At 58.5% G+C, this 18,412-nt stretch overlaps 6 protein-coding genes across 6 annotated transcripts; 5 read left to right on the forward strand and 1 right to left on the reverse strand.

Annotated features, from left to right (window-relative positions):
- Window positions 1-4: 4 nt before the first annotated feature.
- P170DRAFT_508763 (putative chromosome segregation protein (Pcs1)) lies at window positions 5-2,126 on the forward strand. The gene is made up of 3 exons (XM_024854601.1): window positions 5-1,055; window positions 1,106-1,543; window positions 1,632-2,126. Exons 1-3 carry the CDS (start codon window positions 95-97, stop codon window positions 1,856-1,858), a joined length of 1,626 nt encoding a protein of 541 aa, XP_024705908.1. The 5' UTR covers window positions 5-94; the 3' UTR covers window positions 1,859-2,126.
- A 138-nt stretch (window positions 2,127-2,264) lies between these two features.
- Window positions 2,265-5,771, forward strand: P170DRAFT_381492 (mannose-ethanolamine phosphotransferase MCD4). Its single transcript, XM_024845575.1, has 4 exons — window positions 2,265-4,168; window positions 4,230-4,550; window positions 4,625-4,733; window positions 4,795-5,771. The coding sequence occupies exons 1-4, from the start codon at window positions 2,426-2,428 to the stop codon at window positions 5,610-5,612; spliced, it is 2,991 nt and encodes a 996-aa protein (XP_024705909.1). The 5' UTR covers window positions 2,265-2,425; the 3' UTR covers window positions 5,613-5,771.
- Window positions 5,772-6,761: 990 nt separating this feature from the next.
- On the forward strand, window positions 6,762-11,048 carry farA (CeGAL family transcription factor). The gene is made up of 10 exons (XM_024849024.1): window positions 6,762-7,232; window positions 7,432-7,456; window positions 7,632-7,649; window positions 7,781-7,902; window positions 7,969-8,693; window positions 8,748-8,820; window positions 8,872-9,300; window positions 9,349-9,531; window positions 9,585-10,562; window positions 10,620-11,048. Exons 1-10 carry the CDS (start codon window positions 7,099-7,101, stop codon window positions 10,663-10,665), a joined length of 2,733 nt encoding a protein of 910 aa, XP_024705910.1. The 5' UTR covers window positions 6,762-7,098; the 3' UTR covers window positions 10,666-11,048.
- An 86-nt stretch (window positions 11,049-11,134) lies between these two features.
- On the reverse strand, window positions 11,135-12,317 carry P170DRAFT_463764 (mitochondrial carrier protein; the record flags this gene model as incomplete). Its single annotated transcript, XM_024852188.1, has 5 exons — window positions 11,135-11,800; window positions 11,882-11,917; window positions 11,966-12,063; window positions 12,116-12,127; window positions 12,176-12,317. The coding sequence occupies 5 exons, from the start codon at window positions 12,315-12,317 to the stop codon at window positions 11,135-11,137; spliced, it is 954 nt and encodes a 317-aa protein (XP_024705911.1).
- Window positions 12,318-12,633: 316 nt separating this feature from the next.
- On the forward strand, window positions 12,634-14,189 carry P170DRAFT_492496 (proline dehydrogenase family protein; the record flags this gene model as incomplete). The annotated part of the gene is made up of 2 exons (XM_024854030.1): window positions 12,634-13,253; window positions 13,307-14,189. 2 exons carry the CDS (start codon window positions 12,634-12,636, stop codon window positions 14,109-14,111), a joined length of 1,425 nt encoding a protein of 474 aa, XP_024705912.1. The 3' UTR covers window positions 14,112-14,189.
- A 72-nt stretch (window positions 14,190-14,261) lies between these two features.
- Window positions 14,262-18,397, forward strand: P170DRAFT_455086 (putative pyrroline-5-carboxylate dehydrogenase). Its single transcript, XM_024851499.1, has 5 exons — window positions 14,262-14,364; window positions 14,417-15,216; window positions 16,666-17,138; window positions 17,191-18,140; window positions 18,210-18,397. Exons 1-5 carry the CDS (start codon window positions 14,334-14,336, stop codon window positions 18,380-18,382), a joined length of 2,427 nt encoding a protein of 808 aa, XP_024705913.1. The 5' UTR covers window positions 14,262-14,333; the 3' UTR covers window positions 18,383-18,397.
- The last annotated feature ends 15 nt before the right edge of the window (window positions 18,398-18,412 follow it).

Here is an 18,412-nt window from a genome sequence, read left to right on the forward strand (position 1 = left end):
TTGGTACGCATCGTGCCACACTTTTTTATCTATATACTTTATATATACCTCATATATACGCGCGTATTCCTCTATTGGCATACATAGGCTCAGCATGCCTAAACGAAAGGGAGCCACCAGGTTCTCTGGCGTGGCCCCCGGGTCCGATGACGAGGATGTGATGCAGATCAACGAAACGCAGGAGGAACGGCCCGCGAAGAAAGTTAGAGGGAGACCTCGCTCGAAGTCCACGGAGCCCAAACCATCTGCGCAGACGAAGAGGAACTCGGATGTCCCCGCCCCGCCCGCGGAACCCACGACGAAGAGAACGACGCGAAGAGGTCGACCGAAGGGTTCGAGAACCTCGGTGCAGGCAGCAGAGGCGCAGGAGACGACAAATCAACCAGGACCAGGCACGGCAGCGGCAGAGGATGCAGGTCCGCAGACAGTGGAGAATGCTCCGACTGCCAATGGCCAGGTCGATGACGCGCAGGAGGCTCCCAAGTCAAAAAAGCCCACCAGAGCTGCAAAGTCTGCAGGTACACGTGGCCGGAAGAAGGGAAGTACGGGGAACCAGCTCAAGACCGACGGCGAATTTGAGTATACCCCAAGTGCGGCGCGACAGACCAAATCCCCTGGAAAGGCGAAGGAGCCGTCAGAGCAGCCCGAGCAGTCGGAGCAGCCGAAGAGACAGCAACGGAAAACTCGCATGCAAACCGAGGCCGATAATGAAGCGCCCGAGACCGAGAACGAGGCACCTGATGTGCCCGAAGTGGTTGAAGAGACAATGCTGCAGGAAGAGCCTGTGCTGCCACGTGCTGCTTCGGCCTCGCCCACCAAGCGTAGGCAATCGACCCAGCGAAACCTGCTAAGCTCCCCGGCCAAGCGCAGAAGTGCAACTATCGGAGAGGACGATAAAAACGGCGGAGAGCCGGAATTACGACGGAAGATTGGTGAGCTTACACGAAAATGCGATACCCTGGAGAGCCGATATCGCACCCTCAAGGAGATCGGAATAGTGGAGGCAAATGCCAACATGGACAAGTTACGGAAACAGTGTGAATCGATGAAAACTGGTGTGTATTATTTCCCTCGGAATTCTGACCTCGTGCCTAACCACTTACAGCATCGGACAATGTAATTGCGTCGTTGAAAGAAGAACTGGGAGCTCAGAAAGTGCTCGGCCAGCAAAGTCGGACGCTACAGAAAGAACTCAAGGAACGTGACGCCGAGATTGCGCAGCTTAAGTCGCAGGCCGAAGAAGCATCGTCTCAAGTGACATCGGCCCAAACAGAAGCCAAGGCTCTTAAGACTAAGCTTGCCGCTGCCCGGAATACCGCCGCAAGCCTGGAGAACGCCGCGATCAAGGTCCCTGGTAGTGCTATTAAGGGCGGCGGTGCGAACCGTGCCAATGCCGCGGCGAATGCCGAGGCTGCGCACGCTGCTCAGTTCGCACAATTGAAAGAGGATCTGTATAGTGATCTCACAGGTCTCATCATCCGCGATGTTAAGAGGAGGGACGCCGACAATCTGTATGATTGCATCCAGACCGGTATCAACGGAAGTAAGTGCTCTGAATCTCGATTTAAATACCAATTTGTCTCCCTATAACAGTATGATCTACCGAGGATTATTTACTAATTGACCTCCAGCTCTTCATTTCAAGTTGGCCGTTCCTCTGGACGAGACCGCTGCCAGTTTTGAGACCGCCGAATTCCAGTACATTCCGTTGTTGGACGAGAACCGAGACCGCGAGCTAGTTGATATTCTTCCTGAATACCTCACGGTGGATATCACGTTTGTTCGCCAGCAGGCGTCGAAATTCTACACTCGAGTCATCGACGCACTCACGAAGCGGCGAAACAGTTCCACTCGCTAATGAGTGGCCTGAATTTCCTGTGACCTTTGCAGCCATCCTGGCACTCCACTTTCTTTAGCCTTCTTTCTTGCTTCCTGAGTTTGTCAAATTGGACCCAGCTCGATCTGCCAATACTTCTTCGTCAGCGCATTGGCAGGAGTCTGGTCAAACGGCGTTTGAGTCATTGCATATTTACATTGGACACGGAGGCGTATGGTGCTGGACTAATAACTTGGGTATATTGAGTAATTTGGAGTAATTGAAGCAATAGGAGTATGCAAAGCGACTGGACACCTCGTGCTCCATAATTCTATAGTACCTTGGGAGTTGCGCTCTGTGGCCGCGCCGCCCGCCGGAGTCTCGGCAGGTCCCCCCCGGAGCCACTCAGGAACGCGCAATAGTGCCATCTTGCGACTCGAAGCGGTGGGACAATCCTGCCTGCCTGCCCATCTGTTCTTTTCCCCTCCCCTTTTGAATCCTATCGATGCAATTGCTCGCTTGGGGGTACTGTCTGTTCCAGCATTGACCTGTCTTCCAGCAATCCAGTCCTCCTTTCTCTCTGGAACTGGATTTCCTCCCAAGGAAGTCATGGCGCGTCTCGGCCGCGTTGGGTTTCTTACCCTCGCGGTAGTATTCCATCTCATATATGCTTATTCGATCTTTGACATTTATTTCGTCAGCCCGATCGTGAGTGGCATGAGATCATACCGGGTGGAGCGAGAACCCAATACCGCCGCCCCGGCTCAACGTCTCTTCCTCTTCGTTGCAGATGGCTTGCGCGCTGATAAAGCATTCCAAGCATTCCCTGACCCAGATGCCTCCCCGGAGGCCGAGAACGATGACCCGATCTACCTGGCGCCTTATATTCGCTCCCGCGTGCTTTCCCACGGAACCTTCGGTATTTCGCACACCCGAGTGCCCACCGAATCGAGACCCGGGCACGTTGCGCTTATCGCCGGCCTATACGAAGATGTGTCTGCCGTGACCACCGGGTGGAAGCTGAACCCGGTCAATTTTGACAGTGTCTTCAACCGAAGCCGGCATACGTGGAGCTGGGGCAGTCCGGACATTCTGGCCATGTTCCAGGAGGGGGGCGTTCCGGGAAGAATTGATGCGGACATGTACAGTGAATCGGTCGAGGACTTTACGTCGGATGCGACACAGCTGGATATCTGGGTTTTTGAGAAGGTCAAGGAGCTTTTTGAATCCGCCAAGACCGATCCGGAATTAGATGCACAGCTTCGCGACGACAAGCTTGTGTTTTTCTTACATCTCCTCGGTCTCGATACCACCGGCCACGGTTTCCGTCCCTACTCGAAGGAATACCTGCATAATGTCAAGGTGGTGGACAAGGGGGTACAGGAAATCACCAAACTGGTGGAGGAGTTCTACGCGGACGATAAGACGGCGTTTATCTTCACTGCTGATCATGGCATGAGCGATTGGGGTAGCCACGGGGACGGTCATCCCGATAACACGCGGACACCTCTAGTTGCTTGGGGTTCCGGCGTCGCGAGCCCGAGATATACTCGGGACGGTATCCCGACTGGACACGAGGACGGCGTTTCGTTCGACTGGGGTCTTGATGAGATTCAGCGCAACGACGTCGCGCAGGCTGATGTCGCCGCTCTCATGGCCTACTTGGTTGGACTGGATTTCCCCACCAATTCCGTCGGCCAGTTGCCGTTGGATTACCTGGATGCAAGCCCCAAAGAGAAGGCACTTGCTTCTCTTGCAAACACGCAAGAGGTGTTGGAGATGTATCGCGTGAAGGAGGAGCAGAAGAGGGCCGCGGTGTTGCGCTACGTGCAATTTGAACCCCTCGCGGATGACGGCGAGACTTCCGTCGAGGACTATCTCGAGCAGATTAAGACTTTGAATGCAAATGGCCTGTACAAGGAGTCGATCGACTTGTCCTCTTCGCTGTTGGTCACGGCCTTGGAAGGCCTGCGCTATTTACAGACGTATGACTGGCTCTTCCTGCGGACAATCATCTCGTTCGGCTACCTGGGCTGGATCGCGTATGCCTTGACGACGGTCATAGATCTCCATGTGCTGCATGGGACCGCCGATGCGAATCGGACCCTGGCGAGCACTATTTTCTTCTCGTCTATTCTTGTCGCTCTCTTTTCAGTCTTTCTGTACCAGGGATCCTCCTGGCGTTACTACTTCTACGGGTTCTTCCCCGTCTATTTCTGGGAAGAAGTCTTTGCTCGTCGCAAAGCTCTCGTCGCAGGTCGTCAGATTCTCCTGGGTCATATCCATTCTGCCACCGGGGTTTTGGGACTCGTCTTGCAGTCTCTGGTGTATGTGGGCGTGTTGGAGGCCCTGGTAAGTCGAGCCGTCCAACCCAAACCGAATGAATATCGGGCTGACTCCAGGGCTTTTATAGGTGCAATCTTATTTCCACCGCGAAATTTACACGGTCTGCTTTCTGCTGGGAGCCTTTTGGCCCCTGTTCTACGGGACCAAGGTTGTCAAGGCAAACAAATTTCTTTCTGCCTCGTGGGCTATTGGCTGTGGCTTGATGAGTACTTTCACTCTGCTGCCAGCCAACAAGGAGGAGGACATTAGCACGATAACCTACGGGGCCCTGTTGATGTTTTTCACCGGCCTGCTGTATCTTCTATTTGAAGACAGTATCTTGCGACAAAGCAAAACCCCCGCACAGTCCGCCGTCAGCTGTGGCTCCCGGACAATCATGGGGACTCAGGTACGAATAAACTACTAGTTGGAACTAAAATACTGCGGGGGAACGACGGACCAAGTGCTGACCCCTTTCCATAGCTCGGCATGGTCTTGCTGGCCCTGATCGTTACCCGGTCTAGCGCCACCTCTCTCCAGGCCAAGCAGGGTCTTCCATTCGGGAACCAGGTGGTTGGATGGGTTGTCTTGGGTAAGTCCAGGCGTGACTCGTCGCGCTTTCGACGGTGGAGCTAACACCTCGTGTCCTGTAGTTTCCTCGCTTCTGCTACCATTCTTTCACCGACTATACCCCAACAGCCATTACCTGCACCGGCTGATGGTCATCTTCCTGACCTTCTCCCCGACGTTTATCATCCTCACCATCTCCTACGAGGGCCTGTTCTACTTCGTCTTCTGCATGACGCTGATCACATGGGTTCGGCTGGAACATGCCGTTTACGTGCACACCGCTGCGCCTCCAGCGGCGGAGAATCCAGGCGCAGGCACGGAGCCAGAGGTGCCCAAGAAAGCTAGTCGGGAGTCCACGGCTATCGTGCAGGGCCAAGCGTACCAGTACCGGGCGCTGAGTCTTTCGGACGCACGTGTGGCCCTCTTTTTCTTCTTCCTGCTCCAATCCGCCTTCTTCAGCACCGGCAACATCGCGTCGATCTCCTCGTTCTCGCTGGACAGCGTCAACCGGCTCATCCCGATCTTCAACCCGTTCAGCCAGGGCGCCCTGCTCATCCTGAAGCTTCTGATTCCGTTTGCGATCATCAGTGCCAACCTGGGGATCCTGAACCGCCGGCTGGAAGTGGCGCCCAGCGCGCTGTTCATGGTGGTGATGTCCATCTCGGACGTCATGACGCTGAACTTCTTCTACATGGTGCGCGACGAGGGGTCGTGGCTGGACATCGGCACGACGATCAGTCACTTCTGCATTGCCAGTTTCCTGTGCACGTTCGTGGCGGGGCTGGAGTTCTTGAGCGAGGCATTCATCAGCGGGGTTCAGTTTGGCCCCGGCGCCAGAGCTGCCACGGACGGTGCTTCTCCCGAGAAAACCGAGGGAGCGGAGGCGAAAAAGACGCGGTAGGCGTGGGGAGCGAAGGATCGTACTGCGTATCAGTTGCCGGGGGAGGCGCGTCATAATGAAATGTATATGTGTGATATAGACCGCTTAGCTGCATTGGAATAATAATAAGCAGACGCATTCTAGACGAGTGAACCGAGGCATCACGAGCCACCAAGCTTTGCTGAGCGCGACATTTCAGCGTCCAGGAACCGCCAGTGCGGGGAAAGCCTGTCTAATCCCGGACGGGAATGGACTGCGACCGTCTTTCTCCCTGGGAGCCATTCATATTGAAATGATTGAAGCATCCCCGGACTGCCACTCCTTCCGGCTCTCCACGGGCGTGTCCCGTAAGCCCCCGCGTGGCACCAACGAGGCAGATCATCCAGAGAAGCTCGAGGGGAGTCGGGGTCCCGGAGACCGCGAGAAGCCCGAGGATCATCTTTCCTTCTCGTGCGGGACCAGTCGATCAGGAGTCGAGAGGAGTCATGGCTCAAGAGGACCTTCGAGGCTAACTGGATCCGTCGCAAGGCTCGCCCGCCCACGGTTTTGGGGACGAAAGTCCGACCTAAAAACTAGACCGGTCCTTTTGGACGCTCTTGCGGATCTCGATCGCAGCGAGTTTCAGTTCGGGGGAGTCTCCTTCCTCTGTATGCCTCTCCGCGTCGGGGATAGAAGAGATGGCATCTGTCGACACGGAGCACATTCCCGATGCAAATAACGGCAACATCATTGGGGGCACGAAACAGTGGATTCGGACCAACTGGGCCCACCGGTGGAGATGGAGTGGCCAGGGGGACGACCGACCGGACCTCGAGTCAGGACGACAGATATTAAGGACCAAAGTGCCGCGAGTGCAGGGAAGCAAGCAATGGACGCTGCCGGGATGAGGACGCCGTGCAGGATTCGAGTCTTCGGAGTGTATCTATCCATGGATAGTGTTGGGAGAATGTGCTCAGTAGAAGCATAGAGTAATAATCCATGAGGCACCGTAGAATACGATCGAAAATCATCTCAGAAAATCCAGCAATTCAAATTAAATCGATAAACAGAACCAGAAGGCTGCACCTCTCGATGTACGCTGTAAATCAACCGTTGGACCCTGGGCCCTTCGCATTCACCTCGACTTGTCTCCACCACGGCGATCTCTGGTCTTCTCAATCCTCCATCGTCCACTTTCTGGTCCATCCACCAACTCCCCAACTCCCCATCTCACCATCTCACTAACGACTCCGGACTGGGATTCGAATTCTCGACTATTGCCACTCACTCCTTTTGCCCTGCCATCGCCGGTTCCTGGGCCTCTCTCTTCCCTGGTGACCCCGAGTGGCGTCGTCCATTCTCCGCCCGTCATTTGGCTGGTCATTCCCTTATTCCTACATCCTTTTTCCCTTGCGTTTTTCTGGGTTGGAACTGCCCCTCGCTCTCCCCCACCGCTTAAATCTCCGGATCTTTTCGCCTCTCCCACGTTCTCTCAGATCGCGGTTCTCTGGATGGATACCTTTTGGCCATGAGCACAGCAGGCGACATTCACACCGACTCTACGAATTCCAGACCCAGCCCGGCGCCCAGTGCTGCCGGCTCGACGGGCACTTCGGGCATTACCGTGCGCACCGGGGCCAACGGACAGATGAGTTTCAGAAGGTGTGTGAACATTCCATTCCCAACGAGTTGAGTGCGCCGCCAGGAGGTGGTGTCGGTGGTCGCGGGGTGGTGGAGGCCCTGAGGTGCACTCCTGGACTGCTGCTCTCGCCAGCCCGGAAAGGCAGTTCGGGACCAAAACAAATTCAATCGGGATTTAAGGGTCAACTTATAAATGCTAATCGGTTTGGATCTAATCTAGACAACGTGCGTCGCGCGCTTGTGAGGTACGCTTCTCTTTCTTTTTTTTTTTGGCTGCAGCGGACGCGACTCGAGAAGCCTCGGCACCTCGGTTCATTCCATCAGCTCCTCGACTGGGCGGATGCGATGCTCCTCGCGCAACCACCACCCCCGTTGAACATGGATGATTAGCTAACTGGCATTTTTGGCGTGCTTGTGAAGACCTGCCATGCTCGAAAAGTAAGCTCGAGGCCCGTACACATGTATATTTTCATTTTGGTGTCATCATGCCACCCCCTGATCGCTCCCGAGGCTATCCCACCGGTCGCAACACCCACCATAACTAACCGCTTTTCTTCTCGTCCACCTAGGTGCGCTGCGACGCTGCCAGTTTGGGTGTTCCCTGCACCAACTGCGTAGCCTTTTCGATCGAGTGCAAGATCCCTACGCCGAAACGCAAGAAGAATCAAACCAAACCGAAGGAAGCTGACGGGTATGTCTTGCGATCTGCCTGCGACCGCTCGAACTCTCCCTGCTAACGCCGTCCGTCTGCGTATAGAAGCGAAGAGCGCAGCGAGCAGCCCGAACCGAAACAGGAAACCCCGGCAAGAGATGGCAAGGATGCCTTTGGCTACCGGAACAATCAGATCGTCGACGGCATGCCTGCTCAAGCTCAAGCCATCTCAGAAACGGAGGCCGTGCAAGAGGCTCACCTGAACAATGCCTACGCCCAGTTTATGAAGCCCAAGTTCGCGCGCGCCCCCATCAAGGAGGCCGGTCGCGTCGCCTACCTGGGCGAGTCGTCGAACCTGTCGCTCCTGGTGCAGGATCGCCACGGCACCACGGACGTCGTGCATTATCCTCTGCCGCCCAACATCCGCGGGTCGCGATCGCGAGTCACCGAGCTGGACAACCTGGAGCTGGATATTCTCCATCAACGCGGTGCCTTCTTGCTGCCGCCCAAACCGCTGTGCGACGAGCTGGTGGACGCCTACTTCCAATGGGTGGCCCCCGTGGTTCCCATCGTCAACCGCAGTCGCTTCATGCGCCATTACCGGGATCCCAAGAACCCGCCTTCACTACTGCTTCTGCAGGCCATCCTCCTCGCAGGTTCCCGAGTCTGCACGAATCCTCAGTTGATGGATGCGAACGGCTCGACGACCCCGGCCGCCATGACCTTCTACAAGCGGGCCAAGGCGCTGTACGACGCCAATTACGAAGACGACCGCGTTACGATCGTTCAGGCTCTGGTGCTCCTGGGCTGGTACTGGGAAGGCCCCGAAGGTGAGTTCCGTCTAGTGCAGTCCTGCCGAGTCACAATGTGCTGATGCTATGTAGATGTTACCAAAAACGTCTTCTACTGGACTCGAGTGGCAATGGTGGTCGCGCAGGGATCGGGAATGCACCGAAGGTATGATCTCGCCGAGACCTATCTGGGAAATCGAATCTGACAGGGTCACAGCGTGGAATCCTCGCAACTCACGAAGCCGGACAAGAGGCTATGGAAGCGAATTTGGTGGACATTGTTCACTCGCGACCGCTCCGTGGCCGTGGCCCTGGGACGGCCCATCGGCATCAACACGGACGACTCGGACGTCGGAATGTTGACGGAGGATGACTTTATTGAAGACGAGATTGATATCGCCGCCGAATATCCGCCCGAGCCCGTTCACGTGCAGTTCTTCCTGCAATACGTCAAGCTGTGCGAGATCATGGGTCTCGTTCTGTCGCAGCAGTACTCGGTGGCCTCGAAATCGAGACGCATGAACGCCATGGATCTGACCCATTCCGACATGGCGCTGGCGGATTGGCTGCAGAATTGTCCCAAGGAAGTGTGTTGGCAGAGACAGCGACATCACTTCTGGGCTGGTCTTCTTCATGCGAACTATTAGTAAGTTGAGAACGTGGAGATGTCTCGATGCCTGCTGACCGGTACCAGCACGACGCTCTGTCTGTTACATCGAGCACACATGCCGCCGGCTTCTTCGGTTCCCAGCAGTTATCGGGTCGAAGAGATGGCGTACCCGTCGCGGACCATCGCCTTCCAAGCTGCCGGGATGATCACCTCGATCGTCGAAAACCTGCAGAATCACCGAGAGATCCGATATACCCCGGCCTTCATGTGAGTTTCGAATGCCTCAATTTCTGATCGAACGTCTACTAACAGTCCAACAGTGTCTATAGTTTGTTCTCGGCTCTGATTATGCACGTCTATCAAATGCGATCCTCCGTCCCCTCCGTGGTGGCAACCTGCCAAGAGCGAATCAATATCTGCATGCAAGCACTGAAGGACGTCTCCAAGGTCTGGCTCGTGGCCAAGATGGTCCACACCCTGTTCGAGTCCATTCTGGGCAACAAGGTGCTGGAGGAACGTCTTCAGAAGGCTGCCGGCCGAAGACACCAGAGAGTGAGACCCGACGGGGTTCAACCGCAGCCCGCGAGACGGCCCGATCCCCCCAAGCGCAAATTCGACGATATGGACCTGGGACTGCCGAATGGAGGACCCACGCCTCCGGTCTCGTACGAGCGATCTCGTCCGCAGACTCCGGCGCTCACTCCGTCCCGAGAGATGGGACAGCCTGGATTGAGCGTGCCCCAGGGGTCTCCCCCGGTGCGCGAAGGCAACTCTCGGAGCAACACGCGACCGACGACGCCGTTCAACGCACAATTCTCCCTGCCTGCCACGCCACCCGACCTCTTCCTTGTCACGCGAACTTCGCCCAACCTGTCGCCGTCGCTCTGGGAGAACTTCCAGCCGGACCAACTGTTCCCTGACGGCACGGCCATCTTCCCGGAGTTGACGTCGCCGCAGACCAACACCGTCGAACCGCAGCTCCATATGCAGTCGCAACTGCAGCAACCCCAAGGCATGGACCAGCGCTCCATGATGTCCCAACCACCGCTGCCGTCGCGGAGCCTGTCCGGGGCCCAGGGAAGTCCGGAGATCCTGTCTAGCATGCCGGCCGGGATCAGCCTGCAGGGCCAGCAACCACCGCAGATGTTCGGGCTGGAGAACCAGCAAACGTGGCCGATGCAGGGGCTCGATGCTCCGATCAGCGGGGCGCCGATCGACGCGGCGAGCCAGGATGATAACTGGAGCAGCAGCTCTCGCAGCGGGCCTACGGCGCCGACTACTTTGAACGTGGAAGATTGGTATGTATTCATAGATCTTCAGGACATGGTTGTCACACTTGCTAACCGCTACTTCAGGTTCCAATTCTTCGGCATCAACGGCACCTTTGAAATGCCGACTTGAGCAGACTCGGGTCGGAAGCGAATCTCACGGCTGTACAACAATTCTTATTGAGTTCTATTCTTATTCCCCATTGATACGATCACGCTGTTCAGTCCTGTCCGGAGGAAGGCGTTTGGATATTGTGGTTCACTGCTGTATACCTGGTTGGGTTTTGTGATGATTGACTGGATCGGAGGGTCAGTGGCTCTGACGATGGAGATGTTTGGTTCTGTTTTGACGAGGGGATGAACTGCCGGGGCAAGTGGCTTATGGCGTCCGGAGGTGATTGTGCATACGGTTGGGAGGCTTTGTATATAGAGGAGACCGGTCGTCGAACCGATCAGCCTACTGGAATTGATTTCGCACTGGCGTTGTATCCACCGTCTGTCATTCACGGATCTCTACAGATCTTTACAGTGCCTTCCGCACGGCATCCACCCTAGGAACGTCAGCTCTGGCAACTAAAACCCAGGAGAACATAAGAAAGAACCTACACCAGAAACGTGCCCGCCGACACCGGCAAAGCTCTGCCCAGCGTCGGGCCCAACCCACGAAAGAAGCCTCGCCAGCCATCGACGCACCAGATATGCCGCACCGCATGGCGCATAGTACGATAGCGTCTCTCGGCCCCGAAGCCATCCGCCTGCATCGTACTCTTGACGACGTCGAAGGGGTAATTCAGGGCCCAGAGGACCTCGCCCGTGACGGCGCCGCACGCCGCCACTTTCCAGGGAGGAACGGAGATCTCGCCGTCTTCAGGCTGCCCAGCAGCAGCAGCAGCAGCAGCAGCCGTCCTCATCCTCGTCTCATCCTCGACCACCATCGCCATCAACGCCCCATACACGGAGAACCAGATGCCGTAGCTGTGAAACTCGCGAAGCATGGTGGCCGTCTGGCCGCGGTACAGCGCCGACAGACCGCCGCGGCGCAGGATCTGGCGAACGCAGTCGGCGGTGCCGGCGTAGATGCGCTCCTCCGGCCGTGACGACTGCATCTGTAGACGGATGCGGATGTGCTCCATGGGCCCGGAGACGAGGCTGTTGGACAGGCCGGCCAGGCCGCCGGCGAGGTAGGTCTGGGGGGTCGAGAGGGGTTGGTCATGCCATGTTTGCAGGGCTGTGGAGGCGAGGTGGAAGGAGCCGTAGACGATGCTTATCTTTGGTTTGTTAGGTTGGGTTGAGTTGGGTTGGGATATAAGGTGTATAGGGTGTAGGGTGTGGGTGGATGATGGACTTACGCAGGCACCAACTCCTATGAAGGGTGCGAGAGAGCCCTAGGCGGTTAGTTTTAGTTCGTAAGTGACAGAAGCAATAGAGCATACTTTATAGAAACTCCTCGGACCTTCCTGTTTCCACAGGGTACTGGCGATATGGAATGCACCGCCGTCGACGCGGTTTTGCATGCGGACTTTGACGATATCTGGTAGGGTTAGAGGACTGGGGAGGGTTTACATTAATTGGATAAAACGAACCAAACGGCTGACCTGTACGAGATCCAGTTAGCAAGTCCAATCAGAACGCAGAAAGCAGACAAAGACCCAGGGACTTGCCAATGAGAACCTGCGTGACGCCGCCGGCGGCTCCCACGACGATCTCCTTCGAGGCCGGCGAGATGCCGGAACCGGAGGACTGGACCAGGGGGGAGGAAGAAGCAGCAGAGATCACGGACTGCATGTTGAGCTGGCGTCGTCTCACTGGAGGGAGATCAGGAGGCAGATGTAGGACCGGCGGACAGACATCGGCATGGCAGCCGATGTGCAACCCCACGGCGGAGATCATTCTGGGGATTTGTTATCTCCATGCAGGCATGCGATCCCTGAGCCATGGATCTAGGCAGTCGGGAGAGTTTCCACTCGGTCAGATATCGTGAACTCAGGCCGGGAGAGGAACCGATCACTAGCAGGAGGGATACGAGCAGAGTCGCGGCTTTATAGAGTCGATTGCATTCCCCCTTCTGTCGGTCCATCCAGACTTCTCTACACAAACCAAGATGACTCGCATACTGGCAAAAGCAACTCCGCGGCCGGGACTCGTGGGACTGGCTCGCACGAGTAGTCCTGCTCTTAGACGCTGGCAACATGTGCGAGTGGACTCGACGCTGGAGGTCGGTTCAACGCACACGAATTCTGCTGTCTCTTCCTCTTCCTCTTCTTCCTCTACTCCCCCACTGGCCGCTCTCCCCAACGGTGTCCTGCTGCGATCTCTGCTCATCGCCGCCATCTCCTCCAAGCCCTACTTGCTGGGCCCGTCGCTGCGCATCCTGTCGAAGTTGACGCAGCCTGGGCACGGACTGCTGCTGGACGTCGACCGCAACGTGCTGCTGCATCGGCTGCTGAAGCTCACCTTCTACAAGCAATTCTGCGCCGGCGAGACGGGCAGCGAGACGCAGCAGACGCTGCGACACATGAAGGATCTCGGATTCCGCGGCACCATCCTGACCTACGCCAAGGAGACGGTGTTCGACCATAAGACGAACAAGTCGCATGGGCTGGGGATCACCACCGACCTGGCGCAGGAGAAGACGCAGCATTGCCCGACCATCGAGGCCTGGCGCAAGGGGACGCTCGAGACGATTGATCTCCTGGGCGACGGGGACTATCTGGCCGTGAAGTATGCCTTCCTCTTTCATTTATGTCTATATGATGCTAACTACGACACCACAGGCTCTCCGGAGCAGGACCCGCCGTCAACGACGCCTTCGCGGCCGGCGAGCTCCCCCCGGCGCAGATGCTGGCGGCGCTGGAGGAGATCGGATCCAAGTGCCGCGACCGCCGCGTGCGCATCCTGGTGGACGGCGAGTCGCAGCACTTCCAGCAGGGGATCCTGCGCGTGACGATGGACCTGATGCGGCGGTACAACCGCGAGGGATCGGCGCTGGTGTACAACACGTACCAGGCGTATCTGAAGAGCACGCCGGCGACGCTGGCACGGCACCTGGAGGCGGCGCAGCGCGAGGGCTTCACGCTGGGCCTGAAGCTGGTGCGCGGCGCCTACATCGCGTCGGACCAGCGGTCGCTGATCCACGACACCAAGGCCGACACGGACGCCGCCTTTGACGCCATCGCCCAGGGCGCCCTCCGCCAGGAGATCGGCGCCTTCGGGGCCTCGTCCCCCGCGGGGAAGCCGTTCCCCTCGGTCAATCTCTTCCTGGCCAGTCACAACCAGGCCAGCGTGGTGGCGGCGCACCAGCTGCATCGCCAGCGCGTGCAGGACGGCCTGCCCACGGTGCCGGTGGGGTTCGCGCAGCTGCACGGCATGTCGGACGCGGTCAGCTTCGGACTGTTGAAACTGAAGGGGTCGGATGGCACGCCGGAGGTGTACAAGTGCTCGACGTGGGGGAAGATGGGCGAGTGTCTGGCGTATCTCCTGCGACGGGCGATTGAGAACCGAGACGCGGTGGGCCGCACGGGCGAGGAGTTTCTGGCGCTCAAGAAGGAGGCGTGGCGGCGACTGGGGTGGAGGAATTAGTGGGGATGGATCTTCATGAACTAGTGGTATGAAGTAGTGAATGCGACACGAGATATGAATTTCAACTTTCAAGTGTATATCCACTTCGGATCGCCGTCCGTTGCGTCTCCACCGGATGCTCTTCCGACTTATTCTTCTTCCTCCTCCTTACTTCATGCACTCCAACTCACCTCTCACTCATCTCTTACCATCACTCTCTCCTCACTTCTCACTCCTCACGTCATGCCTCCCTCCCTCTGCATTCTCGGCTGCGGTAAGTCCCTCCTCGCTTCATCAAGACCCGACCAAATGACCTCATCTCTCAGGCAACCTGGGCACCTCCATCCTGACCAGCCTGCTGAACGCCGGTCCCGATGCGCTGCCCTTCACCAAATACATCGCCTGCGTGCGCAGTGCCAGCTCCTCGCAGCGTCTGTCCCAGCGATTCGCCCACCACGCCAACCTGTCCGTCGCCCAGGACGCCGTCGCCGCCGTCACCGACGCCGACGTGATCATCCTGGCCATCGACCCGGCCGACATCCAATCCGCCCTGTCACAACCAGCTCTGGCGCAGGCTCTGGCACAGAAACTCCTCATCAGCGTCGCCGCCGGGTGGACGGTCTCGCAACTGCGTTCGACGCTGACCAGCACCGTCCCCTCGCTGGCTAACAGCACCCTCGGCATCGTGCGCACGCTGCCCAACATTGCCGCGCAGGTCTCGGAGTCCCTCACCGCCGTCGAGGCCCCCGCGTCGCCGGCGCCCGAGGAGGAAGAGCGGCTGCAGCTCGTCGACCGCATCTTCAACCTCGTCGGGCGGACGATCCGCGTCGAGGCGTCGCAGATGGACGCGCTGACGGCGGTGGGCGGGTCCACGCCGGCCTTCTTCGCCATCATCTGCGACGCCCTGATCGATGCGGCGGTGGCGACGGGGGTGCCGCGCGACGTGGCCAACGTCGCCATCGTCCAGGCCATGAAGGGCAGTGCGGTGATGATGCAGCAGGGCGGGCTGAGTCCGGCGGATCTGCGCGACCAGGGCACCTCGCCGGCGGGGTGCACGATGGCCGGCGTCATGGCGCTGGAGGAGGGCAGCGTCCGGGGGGTGTTGGGCAGGGGATTGCGCGAGGCGGTGGGCAGGGCCAGGGGGATGGGAGATCGGTGATTGTACTTGTGTTCATAGATTAGGGTCTAATGAATGGATTCTCTATATACAAGGACTCATATACCATCGTAGAACTAAGTAAGTGCTATGCAAACATCAACCGTAACTCCGTATTCACCAGACAACCCACCCCAAACGCCGGAATGATCCTGAAACACCGGCCCACCGTCGTCGACAGGATATGCTTCTTGACGTACACCATCCTGTCGGCCCAGGAGACCCCCGGCCGCGAGAAACTGTCCAGCCCGACCAGATGCACCGGCGTCGCGACCACCTGCGACAGCACGGGGACGACCAGCTGCGCGATGATCGTGGCTTTCTGGGAGATTTCCGGATGCTGTGCAGTCAGCATCTTCTCTCCATGACTATCGTTATGGCTCGTAGAATCGACCATCCCCGACGTCGTCAGGTACTCGGCGCATCGCGGCGCCAGGGTAAACGACGCCACGATGGTGATGACGTCGCGCATGAGAAACGCCCCGGTGGCCAGTCGTCCTCCCCCCGATCCTTTCGCCTTCGCCGCGCTCTTCATCTTGGATACCTCCTTCGCGACCTGCGTGGAGACCTGGCATACGGCCTTTTGCGCCGTCGTCGTCGCAGCGGCCCCGGCCGTCCCCGCGAACAACTGCGCAAACCGCAGATCCTTCCAGATCCCCAGCGGCACGTTCACGGCGACGGTGACGGCGCTGGCCAGCAGTCCGGCGTGCGGATACTGCAGACTCGAGGACAGCGAGTCGCCGGTGTTGGCGACGCTGTAGGTGGTGGCGTAGAGGGTCCAGACGATGCCGAGGGGCCGGGCGAACGAGACGGCGGGTTTGGGGAGGGATTTGGCGGCATGATTGGAGGGGATGAGGGACTTGTCTGTGATCATCAGCTTTCTATACTATGGTATACTCGAAATATGGGGATATGGAGAGTACCGATCAGCGCGATGACGGGCGAAATCAACGAGGCGGAAATGGAGGCGGCGGCGAGATCGGGCCAGACAGACATGACGGGCGTTCTTTTGCTGAATGGGTCCTTTGCATGACGGTCTTGGTTTTATCTGCATCGGTCCTCTGGTCAGACTCTCGGTGGATCTTTTGTCGGTATTTGGCCATCGGCTGGCCATCCGACTCGGGAGGACAGCCGTGCGGTTGTACTCGAAGCGATTCACTAGTGTAGCTGCTGCTGCAGGATAAAAGGCGCCCGCAGCTCAGAGCTTCACTTCCTTCTTTCTTTCTTTCTCTTCATTCACACATACCTTTTTCCATCATGTCTGCTCGATTCATTTCTCGTCCGCGACTCCTCCCCGCCCGCGCGCTGCAGACTCGCAGCAAAGTGACGGCGCCGTTTCGTCTGCCCGCCGCGCGCAATGAGCCCAACGTGAGTCTTCTTACTCCTCCATTGAAGACAGCAATTGACTGAATGCAAAAGCCCACATACCCCCGCGGGTCGCCCGAGCGCGCCAAGGTCGAATCCGCCCTGAAGGCCCTGCGCGCGCGTCTGCCGGTGACCAGCGACGTAGTCTACCACAACCAGGTGCAGGCGACGACGCAATCCACCTCGCAGCCCTTGCCGGCAGAGCACGCGGTGCAGTTCACAAACTACCCCCTGGCGTCGCGCGAGCAGGTCTCGTCGGCCATCGAGGCGGCGCTGCAGGCCAAGCAGAGCTGGCAGGACACGCCGTTCGTCGACCGTGCGGCCATCTTCATGCGCGCCGCCGAGCTGGCCACCACCAAGTACCGCTACGAGCTGATCGCCGCCACGATGCTGGGCCAGGGCAAGAACGTCTGGCAGGGCGAGATCGACGCTGCGGCGGAGCTGGCGGATTTCTTTCGTCTGAACTGCCACTATGCGGCGGAGATTCTGGAGAAGCAGCCGGACCGGGGGACGGATGGGATGTGGAGGTATTCTTTCTGCGATTTCTTTGATATGAGGATAGGACGCTAATTACTACAGTCGCGTCGACTACCGCCCCCTCGAGGGCTTCGTCTACGCCGTCTCGCCCTTCAACTTCACGGCCCTGGGCGGCAGTCTGGTCTCCGGACCCGCGCTGATGGGCAACGTCGTGCTGTGGAAGCCCTCGCCTGCCGGCATCTACGCCAGCACCATCGTGCATCGCATCCTGCGCGAGGCCGGCCTGCCCGCCGACGTCATCCAGCTGGTGCCCGGTGACGCTGAAGAAGTGACCTCCGTGGCGCTGGCGCACCGCGAGTTCGCCGGCCTCAACTTCATCGGCTCGTCGGCCGTCTTCCGCCAGCTGTACGGCCGCGTGGCGCAGGGCATCGCAGCCAACACGTACCGCGAGTTCCCGCGCGTCGTCGGCGAGACCAGCGGCAAGAACTTCCACCTGGTGCATCCCTCCGCCGACGTCTCCAACGCCGTCAACCACACCCTGCGCGGCGCCTTCGAGTACCAGGGCCAGAAGTGCAGCGCCACCTCGCGTCTGTACCTGCCCGCCTCCAAGGCCGACGAGTTCCTGGCCCAGCTGAAGACCGGCGTCGAGAGCATCACCATCGGCAGCCCGGACAAGGACATGGGCGCCTTCATGGGCCCCGTCATCCACCGCGGCTCGTTCGAGCGCATCCGCCAGGTCATCGACGAGAGCAACGCCGATCCCACCCTCACGACGGTGGCCGGCGGCACCTACGACGACTCCGTGGGCTTCTACGTCAAGCCGACGGTGTACCGCGCCTCGTCGCCGGACCACGCGCTCTTCGAGAAGGAGATCTTCGGCCCCGTGCTGGCCGTCTACGTCTACCCGGACCAGGAGTGGAGCTCGCTGCTGAAGACGGTCGACCAGTCCGGCGGCGGATTCGCCTTGACGGGCGCTATCTTTGCGCAGGACCGGAAGGCGCTGCGTGAGGCCGAGGATACGCTGCGGTATTCCGCGGGAAACCTGTACCTGAGTAGGTCCCCTTCCCTTCCCTGCACCGAGACCATAGACCATCTGAGAGAGTGGAAGCTAACAAGAGCAGACTGCAAGACCACCGCCGCCCTGATCGGCCAGCAATCGTTCGGCGGCGCGCGCAACAGCGGCACCAACGACCGGGCAGGCAGCTCGGATCTGCTGCGTCGGTTCACCAGCCCGAGGCTGATCAAGGAGGAGTTCTTCGAGCTGGACGGCTTCGAGTACCCCAGCAACCAGTAGATGATCCATTTTTACCCGCAATGTATATGT

The sequence above is a fragment of the Aspergillus steynii genome, assembly GCF_002849105.1.
Source record: "Aspergillus steynii IBT 23096 chromosome Unknown P170scaffold_3, whole genome shotgun sequence".
Classification (NCBI taxonomy): domain Eukaryota; kingdom Fungi; phylum Ascomycota; class Eurotiomycetes; order Eurotiales; family Aspergillaceae; genus Aspergillus; species Aspergillus steynii.